Source organism: Artemia sp. Qi Xiang Cuo, chromosome 9 (assembly GCF_049724085.1).
Source record: "Artemia sp. Qi Xiang Cuo chromosome 9, ASM4972408v1, whole genome shotgun sequence".
Classification (NCBI taxonomy): Eukaryota; Metazoa; Arthropoda; class Branchiopoda; order Anostraca; family Artemiidae; genus Artemia; species Artemia sp. Qi Xiang Cuo.
Genome location: NC_142802.1, coordinates 75,967,890 through 75,985,420, shown reverse-complemented (window position 1 = coordinate 75,985,420; position 17,531 = coordinate 75,967,890). Strand labels below are relative to the sequence as shown.

Genomic DNA, 17,531 nt, shown 5'->3' with positions numbered 1-17,531 from the left:
GATCAATAAGAAGACAGCGGGTAGTTTTTAGATCCTTTCCAATTGGTAAACCAAGGTAAATAATTTTCGAGACAGGGGCTACAGATAGTTCTCCCAGCCTCAGAGACGAGACCTCTTCTTGGCGCCAGTTGAACAGAAGAATATCCGACTTCCGCGGGTTAAATTCAAGGCCAATGCGACTGTAATTTGATTGTAGTGTGGAGAAGGTGGTCTTTGTACCTGCGACTGTGCGGCTTTCAGAATGTCATCGGCGTAGGCTATCATTGTAACGTCTATGTCACGAGCTATGCATGTTGTCTCGATAGTAGACTGTGGTTCAATTACACAATTATTAAGGCACAAAGAGATGTGACTGATACTTTTCGATCACCCTTTTTTACTGGGACTACAAGATAACCTCTGTAGGACAGCATCACGTCAGGCGTATATTCAGTGAGGGCTCGACCATGGCCAGGAAGTAGGAGTTCAGCCTGTAGGTGGTCGTACATGTCTTTGATGGGTAGTAGGATGTCCTTATGTACACCTCTCTTTCCCATATACAGAATGAGTTGATCGTGGAGAAGCGAGTCGTAGGCACGGCAGACGTCATGTAGACCTATAACAATGGACTCCTTTGATTCATCAGCGTCAATCAAGACTGAAGCCAAAGCAGAAATGGCGTGGCCGCAACCAAGGCCCCTCTGGAACCCAAACTGAATATATATATATATATATATATATATATATATATATATATATATATATATATATATATATATATATATATATATATATATATATATATATATATATATATATATATTTTTTTTTTTTTTTTTATATATATATATTTTTTTATATATATATATATATATATATATATATATATATATATATATATATATATATATATATATATATATATATGCCTGCCCAGAACGTATTTTTTAAAATACCTGACCTAACCAACTCTATATATTAGATATTTAATTAAAATATACCTGCAAAGTAGTTTATGAAGCTTTGGCTAAGCTGACGTAACGGTGCGTAACCGTTAAACGGTTCTTACATGAAACGGTAATCGAATGACCCCTAGTTCGAATGAGCCTGTGCCACTCTACAATTCTACTGGAAATTGAACGTTGTAGTTCCCTTTTTGTGAGTCAATAGGGACCGGATCCACATCCATCCCCCATGCCCTCTTTACCCAAAAATACATCCGATCAATTTTTTTAGATAGCCATTTTGTTATAATATAATAAGTCAAAAGATCAGATAACAAAAACTCCAGGGTCAACACAACCCCCAAGAGCCCTACGGCAAGTGTTGTATGTTATATCCTTGGGGCAAATAAGGTTTTATGCAAGGGTTTTTAAAACAGTTCAAAGATCAGATAAGCCTGACTCCCAACCCCACTCAAAAAACTTATTAATGATATTTTATTCCAAACATAAGGGATCTGACCTCTAGCCCTACCTGCATGTCCCCTCTCCCCCCCCAAAAAAAAACAATTAACGTTATTTTATTTTAAAAATTATGGAAACTCACCCCTGGCCCTCCATGGCCAGACCCCCCCCCCCAAATAAAAGAAAGACTTATCAATAATATTTTATTCAAAGAAAAAGAGAGCAGACCCCTGCCCCAATCTCCATGCCCCCCCCCCACAAAAAACACAACAACTTATTAACGATATTTTATTCAAAAAATCAGGGGAATTCATTTTAATTTGATTAGCTCTTTCCAAAACTGTTTAAGACACCTATATTCTTCACAACAAACAAGAGTTTGGCTACTGCCTGTTTCTCTAAAAGTAAAAGCAAAAGGCATGTTGCGTTTTGGCGCTTTACTAAAACAAACTGTATTACAAATATTTTCTTTTGTATTTACTACAACATTCAAAATAAATTGAAAATTGCAGTGAAACAAGGACAGGGATTACCAATAGACCCACTAGGCCCTGCGGCTTTCACCATCTCCGAAGTTTTGGGGATTTCCCCGTAAATCTTGCAAAAATGGAGCGGCAAAAACGCTTGGGCCTAAAAGTATCATAGCTTTAATCCGGGTCTGAGTGAAAAAAAATCTTCAGCTGCGCAGGTTTCAGCAATTAAAATCGTTACATTAAATATTCAGTTTAATTTCATAAGTTCTTGCCAAGACTGTTAATTTATTTTGGAATAAAAAAATATTTTAAATATACAATTTTTGAAAGACTTGAAACTTTGGCAATCAAAAACGAAGAGAAATGAAAAAAAAATACTTTCATAAAAAGAAGTTTTTTAAAGAAAAGTGAAGGCCATATTATAGAAATTGAGTTATTGTAGATTTTTATTTCTTCTTATCTTATTTCTTCTTAGTTTAATACGGCCTTTACTTTTCTTTGAAAAAATTCTTTTTCTGAAATTTTTTTTTAATTAATTAGAAACATGGGGATCCCGTCTATGGATGTCAAGGCACATCTAACCCAAGAATTTTAATACTTATCACAGTCATCTTAGGTCGTCGTTGAGTGGAAGAAATAAGAGAAATGTTTGAGAAAATTAAAAATGAGTATTATAGACTTAGAAAAGCTTACCCTCACACTTAAAGTACAAATTCCTCAATAAAAACTTTCAGCAATTGACGAGGATCGCTTTTGATAATATTGTAGAAAACTTGCGAAACACACAAATCATTCGCAAATTTTGACCGGTAGGGAATTTTATTATCAATGTTATCCACAATTACCAGAACCAAAAGTAAACCCTAAAGATCAAGATCAAAAGTAGATAATTTTATATTCATAACATTTTTAAATCCGACCATTTGTTGTCTACAAACAACAAAAGAATTTAATATATTACTAACCAACGATTTAGAATTCTTAGACAAAAAGAAATGGCGATCAACTAAATCCAAAATTTGATTAAAAATAACCAGATATTACAATAACCCAAACGATCGGCTCCTCCAGATTTCTTAAATTCATGTGGATTAGATAGACAAGGTAGTTTGTGGTAAAAAATTAGCGAACTGTCAGGATTAACTTTTATGTTAATCTTTGCTGATATCCATTCGCGCAGGAAACTATGAAACAGTCTTAAGGAAGTAGAAGGAAAATTACTTAGTCATATGTTGCCAAGATGAGTATCTTATTCCCCCCCCCCCTTTTACCAGGATAATGAATTTAATTTTCAAGTGATTAGGGAATTTACCAGTAATTGGAACTTCATAAAGGCCTTGATATCAGCAAAAGCCTTCACCAAAGTAAGTAGGGATGTTGCAGCCACAAATGTTTGACTTTTTTACTTTATGAGTTTTTGTTACTATGTCTGAAGCCAAATGGTTATCTTCGTCTGAGAGTCTGGTAAAAGGAAATCATAACTTAAATTTTACTGTACACATTTTATTTTATTGTGCTGCTATTTTGCGGCACAATATTTTGTGCCACTATTATTTGCATTATTTTTATACTGAAGAGGTGAACTGTTCGTTTTTTTCTCTTTTGAATGTTTTTTCGTAAATAGTTTATTTCTCAAAAAAGGTGTGCTAAACAAGTTTTATTTTTGCTTTATTTTTTGCAGAAACATTGATCCAGAAATCATTGGAATTAAAGAATCATTAGCCTACGTTATCTCATTGGAACTTTTTTTTTGTCTCGGGGAAATGAAGCATACAATTAATTTCTATTAGATTTTGAAAGAGGGAGGGGGGGGGTAATTTCAATAACATTATCATAATAATTCTTCTCCCAGCTTTCAGTTCTGATCCAACCCCAAAAATAGAAGTCCCGAGTTAGTGAGTAGTCTGTAAGCATGTTACACAATACCAATGATCATTTAGGCAAGAGGGGATATTAGCAGACTTAAATGATGACCTCCCACAAGTAAAGGGAAATAGCTGAGAAAGGTCAACAAAAGGGTTAAACTGAAATAAAAAGGCTATACAGAATTCATGAGATTATAGTTTTTATCTAAAAAATTAAAGCTATAAAATAATTGACGTTAAGAAAATTTATAAGAGTGAAATACACAAGGAATACCTCATTTCTAGCAGTTTGATAGTATCGTCCGGAAAAGAGAGCTTGAAATCTATGTCGTTCCAGTTATTCATCAGCAGATGACCTTCAGTTTGAACATGTGACTCGAGTGAAAATGTGTGAGATGCACCACTGTCAATGAACGGTAGATTTATTTTTATTTGAGCTGTCAGTGGTAGCTCCAACCTGAAAAACAAATTCATAACCCCAGGGTCATCCAAATGCGTTTAAGATTGTTTTGCATCAACCAGAATCGAACATTGTATAAACCAAGACAGTTGTGTAGTGGTTAGTGTTTTTTTTTTTCCTGTTGTAAATGTGCTTTAGGAAATTACTGTCCTTTTTAAAAGCCAAAGTAGAACGTACTAGGAAAAACTTGATTTCACTAACCAGGAACACATTTCGGCCTGGAAAACGATTCGGTTCCTATTCAGTCCCGTGCCTTATCCCTTCCAAAGAAATTTCTATGTTTTTTCATATTATCCAAGGCTTCATGTAATTTATATTTTATTTTATTTCCATTCCCCCCGCCCTTCCTTGAAAAGTTCCGTCGTACAAGCCTTATTATAGCATTCTTTGGGAGCTCCAGAGAAAAACGATTATTGAAGCTAGAAACAATCATGTGTCTGGTAATTAACGATGCATTTATTTGGGAACGGGGGGAGGGAACTGAAACAAAAAAAGGGAATTTTGAAAAAAAAAACTAAGAAACTATTGAGAGCTCAATGCTCAAACAAGAGGTCACACAACAGTTACCAAGGATTTTGCCGTATCAGCCGGTAACACCAGTCGTGTACGTCAAGCCTCACGAATGCATCCTGTCTATTAGGATGTACATATACTCCCGGATTTTAACAAAAAGTGCCAAATTTGAATTACGAATATCCATTTTAAACCCAATCTACAAAAAGCAAAACTTGGCAATGCTGTTTACTAAAGTGTTTAGAAGCCAACCGATGAAGTCCACTTTTTAAAATTCATTTTAAGATTATAGCCCCAAAGCCTGTATTTATTTTCAGCTTTAAAGTTTTCTACAATAATTAAGATTTTCCATGAAAAACAAGGATTAATTTTTTTTTACGTTTCTCTCACACTCTATTCCTTTGTCCAAACTGTCAAGGAGGTATTTACATTCCACTTAGAAAATATTGTTAAAGGACCGCTTGCAAAGTTATTTTCTCCCTGTCACAACACGTTTATCGGTCTTCTTACCCAAATTCGACGTTTTTCGAACCGGTTGCTGATATACATATTACTTAGATTATTAAGATTTTAAAGAATTTATCCTCGCTTGTCTTTGGTACTAATCCTACAAAGAGAATTAAGTTCTTTCCCGAAGAAAATTCATTAGCCTTTCATTCGATCATGACATATTTTCAAATACTCTTTGGCGGGCTCGAGTTCTCGTGTTAAATAAATGTAGGCCACAAAATGATCCAGCTAATTATCGGTCAAACTCTCTGATTCTTTAAAAGGAAATTTTTAAAAGGTGATGCTTTCTCATATGTAAGCTTCTCGATTTTTTCATGATGTCCGTTTTGGTTTTCGATAGAAACATACTACAAACATACTTGCGCAACAATTTTGAATTTTTAACACTAAATTCTGGAAACACTAAACACTAAACAAGACACTAATTCTGGAAACATATCAGAAAACACTAGAAAAATTTTGAATTTTCTACACTAAATTCTGGGTTGATTCCCATTGCTTTATTTTCGGATGGTCGTAAAGAATTTGAATCTTTAACACATTACATTCTTTTGTGGAGGTTACCCAATTTTGGTATTACCAGGGATTGTGCGTATTTTAAAGCCTTGTTTGTAGGGTATGATTATGACCACTGATCTGCTTTCTATTCACCTTCAGAAATCGGTCATGGTGTCCCTCAGGGACCAATTCTATGGTCACTATCGCTTTTAATTTTTGCAGCTAAAAATGACAATCATGCAATTTCTTGTCGTCTTTGTCATCCAAATAATATCCATGATTATAATAGCAGTTTACCTATAGATGGAAATCTTGTTAATTTTTTTTATAAGTAGAGCACTGAGGAACTCCTGGGATAACGAAGTCTGAGGTTTTATTCAATTTTAGTTGATATATGTGAGAGAGTTGAACATAAATTGCTTTATCCTAAATGCTTCTAAGTCAAGTTCCAATATGTTCCCAATAAATTTTTAAGATTTTTTCAGTTTTCAGAAATTCATCTCCTAAATTGTACTGTAATTCGACCAAGAACCATTTCGTTTTAGACTAATTTGATAAATTAGACAATATCAATTACCAAGTTTTACTTTACATATCTTTCATTATTAAGAACAGTTTATTTTGATAGAAAAATGTCATTAGATTTTTTTTTTGAATAAACAAAGTTTCAGCTTTTGAGTCCATTAAGAAAGAGCTAAGATGCATGATAAGGTCAAGAATAGTCAATATATTGATAACTTAATTAATTGAACAGACAATACCCAAATTTAGCACACAGCTCAAAGACGTTAATATTTACCGTCATACCTGCACACAATGATGGGAATTTATTCAGAGTACAAAACAGTAAGCCATTTACCGTCATACCTGCACACAATGATGGGAATTTATTCAGAGTACAAAAAGGTAAGCCATTTACCGTCATACCTGCACACAATGATGGGAATTTATTCAGAGTACAAAACAGTAAGCCATTTACCGTCATACCTGCACACAATGATGGGAATTTATTCAGAGTACAAAACGGTAAGCCATTTACCGTCATACCTGCACACAATGATGGGAATTTATTCAGAGTACAAAACAGTAAGCCATTTACCGTCATACCTGCACACAATGATGGGAATTTATTCAGAGTACAAAACGGTAAGCCATTTACCGTCATACCTGCACACAATGATGGGAATTTATTCAGAGTACAAAAAGGTAAGCCATGAGTTCTATAATGATTATGTTTCTTCAAAAATAACTTGTTTTATCACCTTTATTACATCCAATGTTCGGAAGGTTTGCCTCATGATAAAATAAATTAATTAATAAAATAATATTTATAACATCTTACGACAAGGATCAGGGAAACCCACTGTATTTTTGTGATGGTTGTTTTTTCATCCTTACAACCTGCTAAATATTTAACGAGAAGAGAAATAGAACAAGAAGAGTCTTTTTTTCACAAACATAGGGACCGTTGCCTGGAATGACCTTTTAGAGTCTGCAAGAATGGATGCTAGCCTTACATAAAAATAGCTAAATCATATTTTTGAAAAGAAGAAATTTTGACCGAAGGTCAAACTGAGAAAGAGGCCGGTACGGTCAAAATGAAAAATTTGGTTAAAGTGATAAGAGATTTGAAAACCTAATTAGAAAAAAGCTAAGACGGATTGTCTCTATGAGAGGCAAAGCTGGTACAACTTGTTTAGAGTTGCAATAAAATGATTAATTTCACTTCTTTTTTTTCTTCCTTTTTTAAGCAGTGAAAAAGTGATCTAGTGGATTCTTGGTGGCTAGATTTTTACGGCTACAATCAGCAGTTTTGCTTTAAAGCGGCCATTCTTGGGAAATAGTTTATTTAAGTTTTTCTTTTTTTAGAAATTAAAAAAAATGTCCGTCTGACATATTAATTGGAAGAATTGACACCAAATATTGAAGCTTAAGTGGATGTCAATCAACACTTAAAAACAGATGTTTAAATAGTAATTGATTGATTCTTCTTTTATTCTCAGGTTTTATATGGTCCTAGCCTAGACAAAGAAAGTTATCCTTTTGTTCGATTTGTTAATCAAGCACCCAAGCTGCATTAGCTTATAAATTCCTGTTTTGTTTCCTGTTTATAAATTCCTGTTATATATTTCCTGTTTTGGCGAGTATCCATGTATCCATTGAATTACTACAAATATACTTAAGTTTCCCAAAATGAGTAACAAATTCAAACTTAAGATAATTACCAATATTGAACTTTCTTTTAAGCAATAATATTAAGAACATATTATAAAAGACCATTATATCCCCCCCCCCATATTTCGGCGAGTACTTACACATTAATCATTCAATTTACTAATAAAAGCTACTTGCCTTATGAAAGGAGGAAAGTAATTTTATAACCACCAAACTGCTGAACTATATTTAAGAATAGACCTCCCCGTCCACGTCAGTTATTCCTAGTAATACTATTGGTAACCACTCTTTTCAAAATGCAAGTTATGATATTGATAATTTTCTATTCAGTAAAATTTACCAATGCTTCTCCAACAAAATGTGTATGTTTCCTCATTACTTCAAGGGTTCCACTGTTAAATCTGTAACTTTTATTATATAGTGGTTAATATAATAATAATATTCAGTTTTAATAAAATAAAAACGGTCAAATTGCAAGAAATACCTTGTATTTACGTTCCACTTGACATTTGCCTTACCATACTGGCGCAGCTGACTTAGATCAGAACTAGTGGATGTTTGTGATTTGATTTTCAATTTCGCTGATGCTTTTATCTTCAAGGGCAGACCGCATATTGTAGGAAGAATAACTGATTCATCAAACAGTGGCTGATTCCGTGGAATAGAGGCCTGTATTTTGCACAAAAAGATCAAATTAAGTAATTTGTGAACAATAGATGACCCAAAGAACTTATGAAACCGAAAAAAGAGGGAATCTGTGACGCTTTAATATTAAATTAAAGCGTCCTAGCCGAAAACTAGCGTCCTGGAGAAATCTGGGGAAGATAAAGAGGAAGGTTTTGCGAATGCACAGGATTACTGACCCCTAGCCCCCTTCCTCTTCCTGGCTGAAGGTCCATAAAAAGGGAAGGGATTGTAAAATATCCAATGCTGAATTCTTTACCTTATTTTTGAGTATTTAAGTAATAAGACTTAAAAACAACAAGCATCACTAATAGCGCAGCTTTTCAGAGCAAAACTACAAAATATAAAAACAAACTTGAATGTAATTTTGTTTCACCTCATCAAAATTTGGATTGTAATTAAAATTCAAAAGTAAACGCGAAAAAAGAAAAGCAAAATGAAAAAAGTAAAAATAAGGTGAAAAAAAAATGCAAACAATTTAAACAGAGCCTCTATTTCGTTCATTTTGGCACAAAAGTGAGCCTTTCATCTTTGGTCTAGCGCATTAAAAGAAAAGAAAAAGAACAAACAAAATAATGCAGCTTACAACTCACTATAGCACTAATTCGCCTGAAGCCAAGCTGCGCACTCTCGTCCTCCATCCCAAACTGTTCAATACTTTACTCTTTGCTCGTCCAATGAACTTACGATTTCGTTTAAATCCTTTTTTATGACCTACTCCCACCTATTCAGTTTGAACAGATTCCTACCTATTCCCACCTGGTTCTCATATCGCGCCAATTGGATGTCCAAAAAGCCCAATCATTGGCAACATGTCATCCTTAAGCCGCAAAACGTACCCTACCCATCTTAAACTTTCTTCCATTACAACCCTAGCAAGAGGGATCGAACCATATTTTTACCAGATTATTGTTTGATATAAGGTCAGTAAACAAGTATCTAAAGCTATCTTTAAATAATCCCTTTGGAAAATCTTTAATAAATTTTCCTCAGCCAATCGAAGCGCCCACACTTTATACCCATACTTGACAACGGTTATGCCCGAGACTTCCAACATTCTAACCCTAGTTCATAGACTTATCTTCGAATTCTTTAATTTGTACCTTTGCAACTTATTCAATTTTTTTAAACTACGAAGAGCACTATGCTCTCTAATCCTTCACGACAAAAAACTGATAAGAGTGTTGTGTGGCAATCAGTTAAGTTTTATTTTTAATTTGAGATTAATTTTCATCAACATTTTTTTCCTCTTAAATCCAATCCTTCCAAATTTAAAATAATTCCAACTGCTTTACAATTGCTTGCTTAAAAAACTTTTGCTGCATCCACCATCTTTACTAATACTACCCAGGTAAATGAAGCTATCAGCCGATTCGATTATCTCGTTACTCAACACCACCTTTTTACCGTCATTTATTCCTAGTCTTAGCGACTTAGTCTACTTAGCATTATTTTTTATATCTATTCTTCTACCCTGAACTCTCAAAACATCCAAAAAATCATTCATTTTGCTGAAATTTCATCTATAACACCCAAATCATCAGCAAAATCTAAGTATAGAAGAGTTTCCATTTGGTTCTATGCCTTCTAATAACATTTGTCGTGTTCTTTAAGATAAAGTCTTCAAAACCATCCATACAAATGGAGAATGAACGCAAGACTGCTTAACTCCTAATTCAATACAAAACCAGCTACTAATCTTATTTACTACCTTAGCCACAGCAATGTTATGATCGTACATAGCCCTAATCATCTTGAAGCATTTAGCTGGTATACCGTACAAAGATAGTACCTGCACTAAGGCTCTTCAATCAGGTTAATAAAACGCCTGCTCGTAATCTGAGGACTGAAGGGGTAAAATGACTCAGGTACTTCTCAATTATTAACCTAAGAGTGAAAACTTGGTCGACGCATCCTCCCCCATTCCTAACATCCAACTGTTCTTTTCTTGAAACTTTATCTGCAGCATCTCTAAGTCAGAAACGTATAATCATACTAAGTAGTTTGCTTCCTACAGAAACCAGGCTAATGCCTTTATAATTACCATACTCACTCTTATGACATTGCTTATAAAGGAGCTTAACGAAAGTTTTCCTAAAACCACCAGTTACTTCCCATTTGTCAAAAACCATACTCATAATCTTCAGCAAATTATTTCTGACTTCGCAATAACCATAATTGAAAAACTCATTTACGACACTATCAGCACCTGAGGCCTTTCACCTTACCCCTTAAACCCTTAAGATTTAAAGGGGGCGGGGAGAAAGGGCAATGTCTCAAAACTAGGATAATTTTTCGGGAAACCATTGCTCACTTTAATTTATCAGTACTACATACGTGTAACATCTCTACTATTTCAACCCTTGGTGCTACCTATAAAGTTGTTGCAAGAAAAATCTCTACATAGGAAATTATTGGGACTGATTTTAAGAATCTTGAAAACTCACGGGGATGGAGAAAGGGGATGGGATCAAAATCACATGAGTTTTCGTAATATTTTGTTACAAAGCTTTCTATATCATACAATGTTTCCTCAAGAAACAACTCTGCATAGAAAAAATAGGACACTACGGGACAAGTTCTAAGGAAACTGAGATTTCAGGGGGCGGTGAAAGGGTAAAGGCTCAAAACCAGGCCAGTTTTCGTGATATCAGAGATAATTTTACTTTATCAGTTTTATAGCTATTCAACAATTACATATATAACATATAAATATATATATATATATATATATATATATATATATATATATATATATATATATTATATATATATATATATATATATATATATATATATATATATATATATATATATATATATATATATATATATATATATATATATTGCACATATTCAACGTTCGTTGAATCCTATAATATCGTTGCAAGAAACAACTCTATACAGAAAAGAATTTGAAAATTATGGGGCAGACCCTAAGATCATTAAGATTTCAGGAGACAGAGGGAATAGAATAATGACTCAAAACTAGACCAAGTTTTTGCGATATCGTATATCGCACATACTCGACCCTTGTTGTTTCCTATGATGTTGTTTCAGAAAATAGCTCTAGATACTTGTATTCGGAGTACTTACCGTATTAATGTTCCCCAAGGGATTAATATTTTGTAAAACATCACCGAAACTTCTGGGATTATCTATTACTCTGAATGTTTGTTCCATGCCAAATGATCTAGTTAACAGGGTCAGCTGTGAAAAAAGAGCAAAGGTTAAACAACAATTTCATACACATAAACACTGATTAAAGCTATAATTGATTGAAACTAAATGTAGGTACATAGTTGTAAATGCTGGTCATTCAAACTTCTCAATCAGGGGAATTTATTACCGACGTGGACTCTTTTTTTCAGCAGAGATAGCGAAATTCAGAGTTCGTCTATTGAATAATCAATTTACAACAAAATGACTTTATGGCCAGGAAGTATCAGGGAGGAAATAGCTCAAAATGAGTAAAAAGACAAATAAACAATTAGAGAGCACTATCGTAAGCTTAGACCTCTCTTTATATCCTGATTGACGTTAAAAGTTTCAACGGTGAAGTTCAATTTTTACGCATTGTCATCTTTAGACAATAATTTTAACTAAGTTTAATGATGGATATTTTTTAAAATAAATCTGGGATGGGAGTTAACGCAAGTAATTAACTCTGAATTTACAGAGTTAATCTGCCGTTTTTAGGACGTCACCCGCTCGCTAACGAGTCCCACAAATAAACCCAAAACTTAAACTCATATTTCACATTAGCTTCATTCAACGTAAGCGGCAGTCGAACCATTGATAGTAGTAATACCCTTAGGTTCAAATCAGCCTGGCCAGTTTTTCACGAAATGAATATGGTGACACATCCGACACAAACCACTCAAGGTGATTTCGAACTACCTTCATACGGCCAAATGTACTTTATGACCCCGTTAATGCTGTTGATCAGTTTTGAATTAATCTGTTGAATGTGTGAATTGAAGAGCAGTATGAGAAAAACAAGGACACTGTCAAATCAAGAGTTAAAAATGAAATGAAGCACAATGATATCTGCTGTTAGAAGACATGCGGGAGCGAGCATCACAGCGAAACATAAACGAAAATGATACACAACGAAATCTGCGCTTAGAAGCTAAGCGACACCGAGAATCTCAACAAATCACAAATGAAATGATGCATGACAAGATCTGTGGTTAGAAAACTTGCGAAAATGGGAATCAATAATTGATAATGATTGAATAATAGAGTATCCTTCAGCTCCAAAGCAGCTTGAGCTTCAGCTTCAGCTCCGAAGTGAAATACTCGATTAGGCGATAAAAAAAGGTCATCTCTGGAAGTGTTTAAAAAAAATTCAGTAAAAAAAAAAAAATGCGTGTGTTGATCCTGGACATTCGTAAAGAACACCTGGAACTGAGAAATGGAATTATTCCAAAGAATGACTTCAATAAAATCGAATTAACTGGGGATATTTTCCCCAATGGTGATTTAGTTGAAGAAGTATTTCAAAATCGTCTTGCAAATCTAAGTTACAATTGAATGAAGGAGCGCATTATTTTTTGACGTTATTTTTGAGGAGAATAAAAATCGTATAAGGGTTATGATCGTGTGAAAGATAAACAGGATGGAAGAACCAAGTTCACACCAGAATGGCTCAATTCAATTGGGGCTGCTGATTTACCACCCCAAGACTTAAAACTAAAGAGCAACACAATAATTCCGCTAATTCACAATTTTGAAATTTCTGAAATTTCGGCACATGGAACACGCCTCATTGTTATTCAATCAAGTAACAACTTAATTAAGGCAAAAATTAATGCTCAGGAAAACCTAGGAAAAGGTTCATATTAATCTGCGGTTAGAACACGAGCAACAGCGAGAATCAAATATATACAAGCCTGCCACGAGTACCAGGGAACCGGGGAATGCCGGTCTCCTGGTGTTATAATTAAATAGTCAATTGCATGTAATTATGAATAAGAGCATATGAGTTAATTACATATGAGTAAGAAACCCGTTAATTATCAAATTAGTTATCTTTCACAAACGCTGAAATATGGTCACCTTTTAGATATTGTGTAAAGTTTCTTTCACTTACAAGCTAATGATCTAGGGAAAAAAAGAGCGATCAATTATAAAATTTCATAATACCCTTTTGACAAAGACCTAAAACAATTTGCAGAAATTATATGCTATATTATAATTGACTTAAAGATTTTTAAGTGATGTTTTTTTGTAAAAACAGTACATTACGTGCTGTTATGTAGCCAACGTTGAGTAATGTTTGCCCGATTTTCCCAATTATGAACCTACGCGTCGGTATATTATTAATTATTCAATAATTTCCATGTATTTTAACAAGAAAATTTACAAGAGCAACGAATTGGGGTGTTATTTTTAAACTTTTACTTTCTAAATGGTTTCACCGAATCAATACCAATAATTCTAGATGACAGAGGTAGTAAGGTAAAGGGAATGTATTTGAAGGAAGGAAATGTTAATTTTCCCAGAGATAAAAAAGAAAATATTTTCATAAAACATTAGATGCCATAGCACAGCCCATCCCTCGCAAAGTTCGCCTAGTTCGTCCAAATTGTATACAGCACATCCGAAAATTAGTCATTCTATGATTTTGCAGTATCATAGCACCAAACAAGTAATATATTCAATAGCTTAGGCAGAACTTTATTAATGTTTACTTTTTAAATGGTTTGATGTCATCAAAACCAATAATTCCAGATATCAGGGATAATAAAGTAGAAGGAATGTACATGAAGGAAGGAAATGTTACTTCTATAAGGGAAAAAATGTTTTTTGTGGCACGCTGGATGTCACAGTGCGCCATATGCCACGAAAAGTTTGCATAATTCATCAGAATCACAGTCTGGCCCATCCGTACATTAATTAATCTGTGATTTTGATGATTCATACCCCCAAACTAGTTATACATCCAACGGCTTAGGCAGTGCTTTCTAAAGTTTACTTTCTAAATAGCTTCACTCAAACAAAACCTATGATTCTAGATGGCAGAGATTTCGAAATCGAGATTCAATACTAACCTTTATTACAACAGGTAATCTCAAATGAACACAAAGTCGCTATGTGAAATAAATCCTAATTCGTGATAAAAAAAAAAAAAAAAAAAATCCCTTCGCGACACAATAGACGAATCAACGTGACACCCATCCTTGAAAACGGTATCCCAGATGATTCGTAAGATTAAAGAAATATAAAATAAAAAACTGGAAATTGTAAAATGAAAGTCAATCATTAGAGCTTAAGCTAATGATAGACAAGTATGTGCCTTACCTTAGGGATTGAAACTGTCTTCTCCCTTTTTTCATATGCTTTGTCGATTTCTTCCAGCTTGTATTCCTTATCCCATTTTGAGTACAAGCCTACTTCATTGGTTTTCGCGACCTTACCAAAGAGATAATCTCTGGCTATACTTTCTAGTCCTTCTGCTCTTAGATAAAGCTGAAACAAATCAATATAATGTAATACATATAATACAATATAATAAGTGAGAAAATTAATTAGTTTTTAAAACTTAAAAACTTAAGTAAAACTTACAAATTTAAAAACAATACTCATTGAAACAATACTCAAGCAAGACTCATTGAAAATTGTTATTGAACATCTTTTTTTATGTAAACGAGATTTGTATTATTGCTTAGTGTAAACTAAAATACCTCCATACGTGTGGGATGAGCTAGTAAGAAATCAACTCTGTAAGAGGGGAAGCAACGTTTCTGTATTTTCACTACAAAGCACTCAAAATTTGAAAGCTTGGGGGTTAAAGGCACTAAGCAATATAGTCAATAATGTTCCCTAGAAAAATGAATTTGCAGATACAATACTTCGGAATACCTCAAATATCTTCAGTGAAAACACTTTGAGCACTAACAAAAAAATCGGATCTCTTTTATGATAAAATCAAAAATACTAAAACATACTATGTAATCTAATGTGGCACACAGTATGGCACATACTGTGTTTTAGACCGGGATAAATGGAGAAGGAGAAAGCTAATCATTTTCTTAGATGTTATCGATCGATGCCCTACTGTAGGAACAGCTTAAAAGTCGATATTCGCAGCATCAACTGACAAAAACCGCACTTTCCTTGAATCGTAGACAGGAAAAGGAACCTCAACAACTAATGAACATCATGGCAAGTTTAACTAAAAACCTTGAACTTTCACATTGTTTATTTTTTCATTATTTACCGACTCCCTATTTTGTTGAATCTCAATCATGTTTTAAAACCACATACTTCAACCCTTTTTTTATATTTTTATATAGTTCAAGTGGGATAATTCTTTCAAATTAAACGTTCTTTAAAAGTTCTAAAACGTTCTTTAAAATTTAAAAGTTCTCTCATTTGATTTCGTCTTAAACTTGCTTTATAGAAATCAGGTTCCCTTAAACACCATTACAAAGATCATATAATCTTTGACGCAAATTAAGGTATATAAGCTTTGACTAAGCCGGTAGCCTGAAACTCAAACTTGGTTACTTTTAATCAACTATTAATATTGTTAAACTATATTATTATTATATAATTGTCTATAAGCTAATAATATAAATAATATAATTGTCTAGTAATCAAATGGGGAGGAAAAAGTCTCCTGGACTTGGATTATGCTGATGATTTAAGCATCCTAGATGAAAGTGTGAGCAAAATGAATGAAGTTTTAGACGTTTTGCGAGTTCAGGGTCCTAGAATTAGTTTAAAAATTAATGTTAAGGAGAATAAGTCATTAAGGCTAGGAATAAGTGATTCTGAAAAGGTGACTTTGGGTAATGAGCATATTGATCAGGTGGACAGCTTCATTTAGATTGGTATTATTATTAGTAAAGATGACTGGATCATTGAAGACGTTAAATGTAGAATAGCCAACGCTCAGGGTGTTTTTCCACAGTTAAAAAAAGTCTGGAAGAATAGGAAGATAAGTCTGCAAACCAAGATTAGAATATTAGAAGCTACAGTGATGACAGTGGTCAAATGTGGCTCTGAAGCATGGACGCTCCGAAAAGCGGATGAAGATTTGCTTGATGTTTTCCAGAGAAATTTCTTAAGGATTATTCTGGGTACCCGGCTCACTGACCTTATTTCAAACAATAGGCTATGCGAGAAATGTGGTTCAATACCGCTCTCTAGGGCTATAATGAAAGACAGGTTGAGGCGGCTAGGGCACGTTGTGCGGATGAAGGATGACAGATTGCCGAAGATTGTTCTTTTCGGCCAACCATCTAGGGCTAAACGGAAAGCAGGTCGTCCCCGTCTGGGGTGGGAGGACGTCATAAATAAAGATTTAAAGGAACGTGGAACTTCGTGGGCGGGTGTATAAAGACAAGCTTTGAATAGATTGGGATGGAGGAGGATCGTGCGTAGCTGTTGGCCTCAGGCTGCTTGGTTCTGCGGTGAGTTGTTAGTAGTAGTAGTAGTATAAGCTAATATTAGCCTTTATTAGCCAAGATTACTAAAGTGGGCTGCATTCATGTGGTGTGTGTTGTCCTAATAGGAAAAAAAATTAATAATTTTCTTGCGATCGTGTTTCCACGAGCTAGAAGAAAATCGTTTCGCTAAATCACGAATTTTTATTAAAAATCAGTAAATTTGCTTAATATCAGCTTAGTCAGACAGCAAGATATGGTTCAAATTTGGAAAACAGGATTTGGTAGGCATGCTTAACGTTGGGCTAACTTGCTAGCCGAAAAATAAACAAACCGTTCACGAAGGATAGGGTCGCCTCCTTTACCGTTATTTTATCAATTTTTTTTTTTTTTTTTTTTTTACTAAAAGTAGTAGATTTTTATTTTATCTAATTACGGACAATACATGCTACAACAAAGATTGTTTTCATGAATAAGGCTTTTGTATGTTCAGGTTTATTTATTTACAAGAAAATCAAACACAGATTGAAAATCTAAACAAATCCCAAAGCGCTAATTAGTCCGTTAACTGG

At 34.0% G+C, this 17,531-nt stretch overlaps 1 protein-coding gene across 1 annotated transcript in view; it reads right to left on the bottom strand.

Moving 5' to 3' along the window:
• The window catches only part of LOC148949030 (uncharacterized), a 387,072-nt gene that overhangs the window by 325,799 nt on the left and 43,742 nt on the right, over positions 1-17,531 (bottom strand). Inside the window, exons 11-14 of the mRNA XM_089095093.1 lie at positions 14,870-15,037; positions 11,660-11,773; positions 8,364-8,548; positions 3,998-4,180 (exon numbers count right to left, since the gene is read on the bottom strand). Coding sequence (XP_088951219.1) covers positions 3,998-4,180; positions 8,364-8,548; positions 11,660-11,773; positions 14,870-15,037 — 650 coding nt within the window. The remainder of the gene's footprint in view (positions 1-3,997; positions 4,181-8,363; positions 8,549-11,659; positions 11,774-14,869; positions 15,038-17,531) is intronic.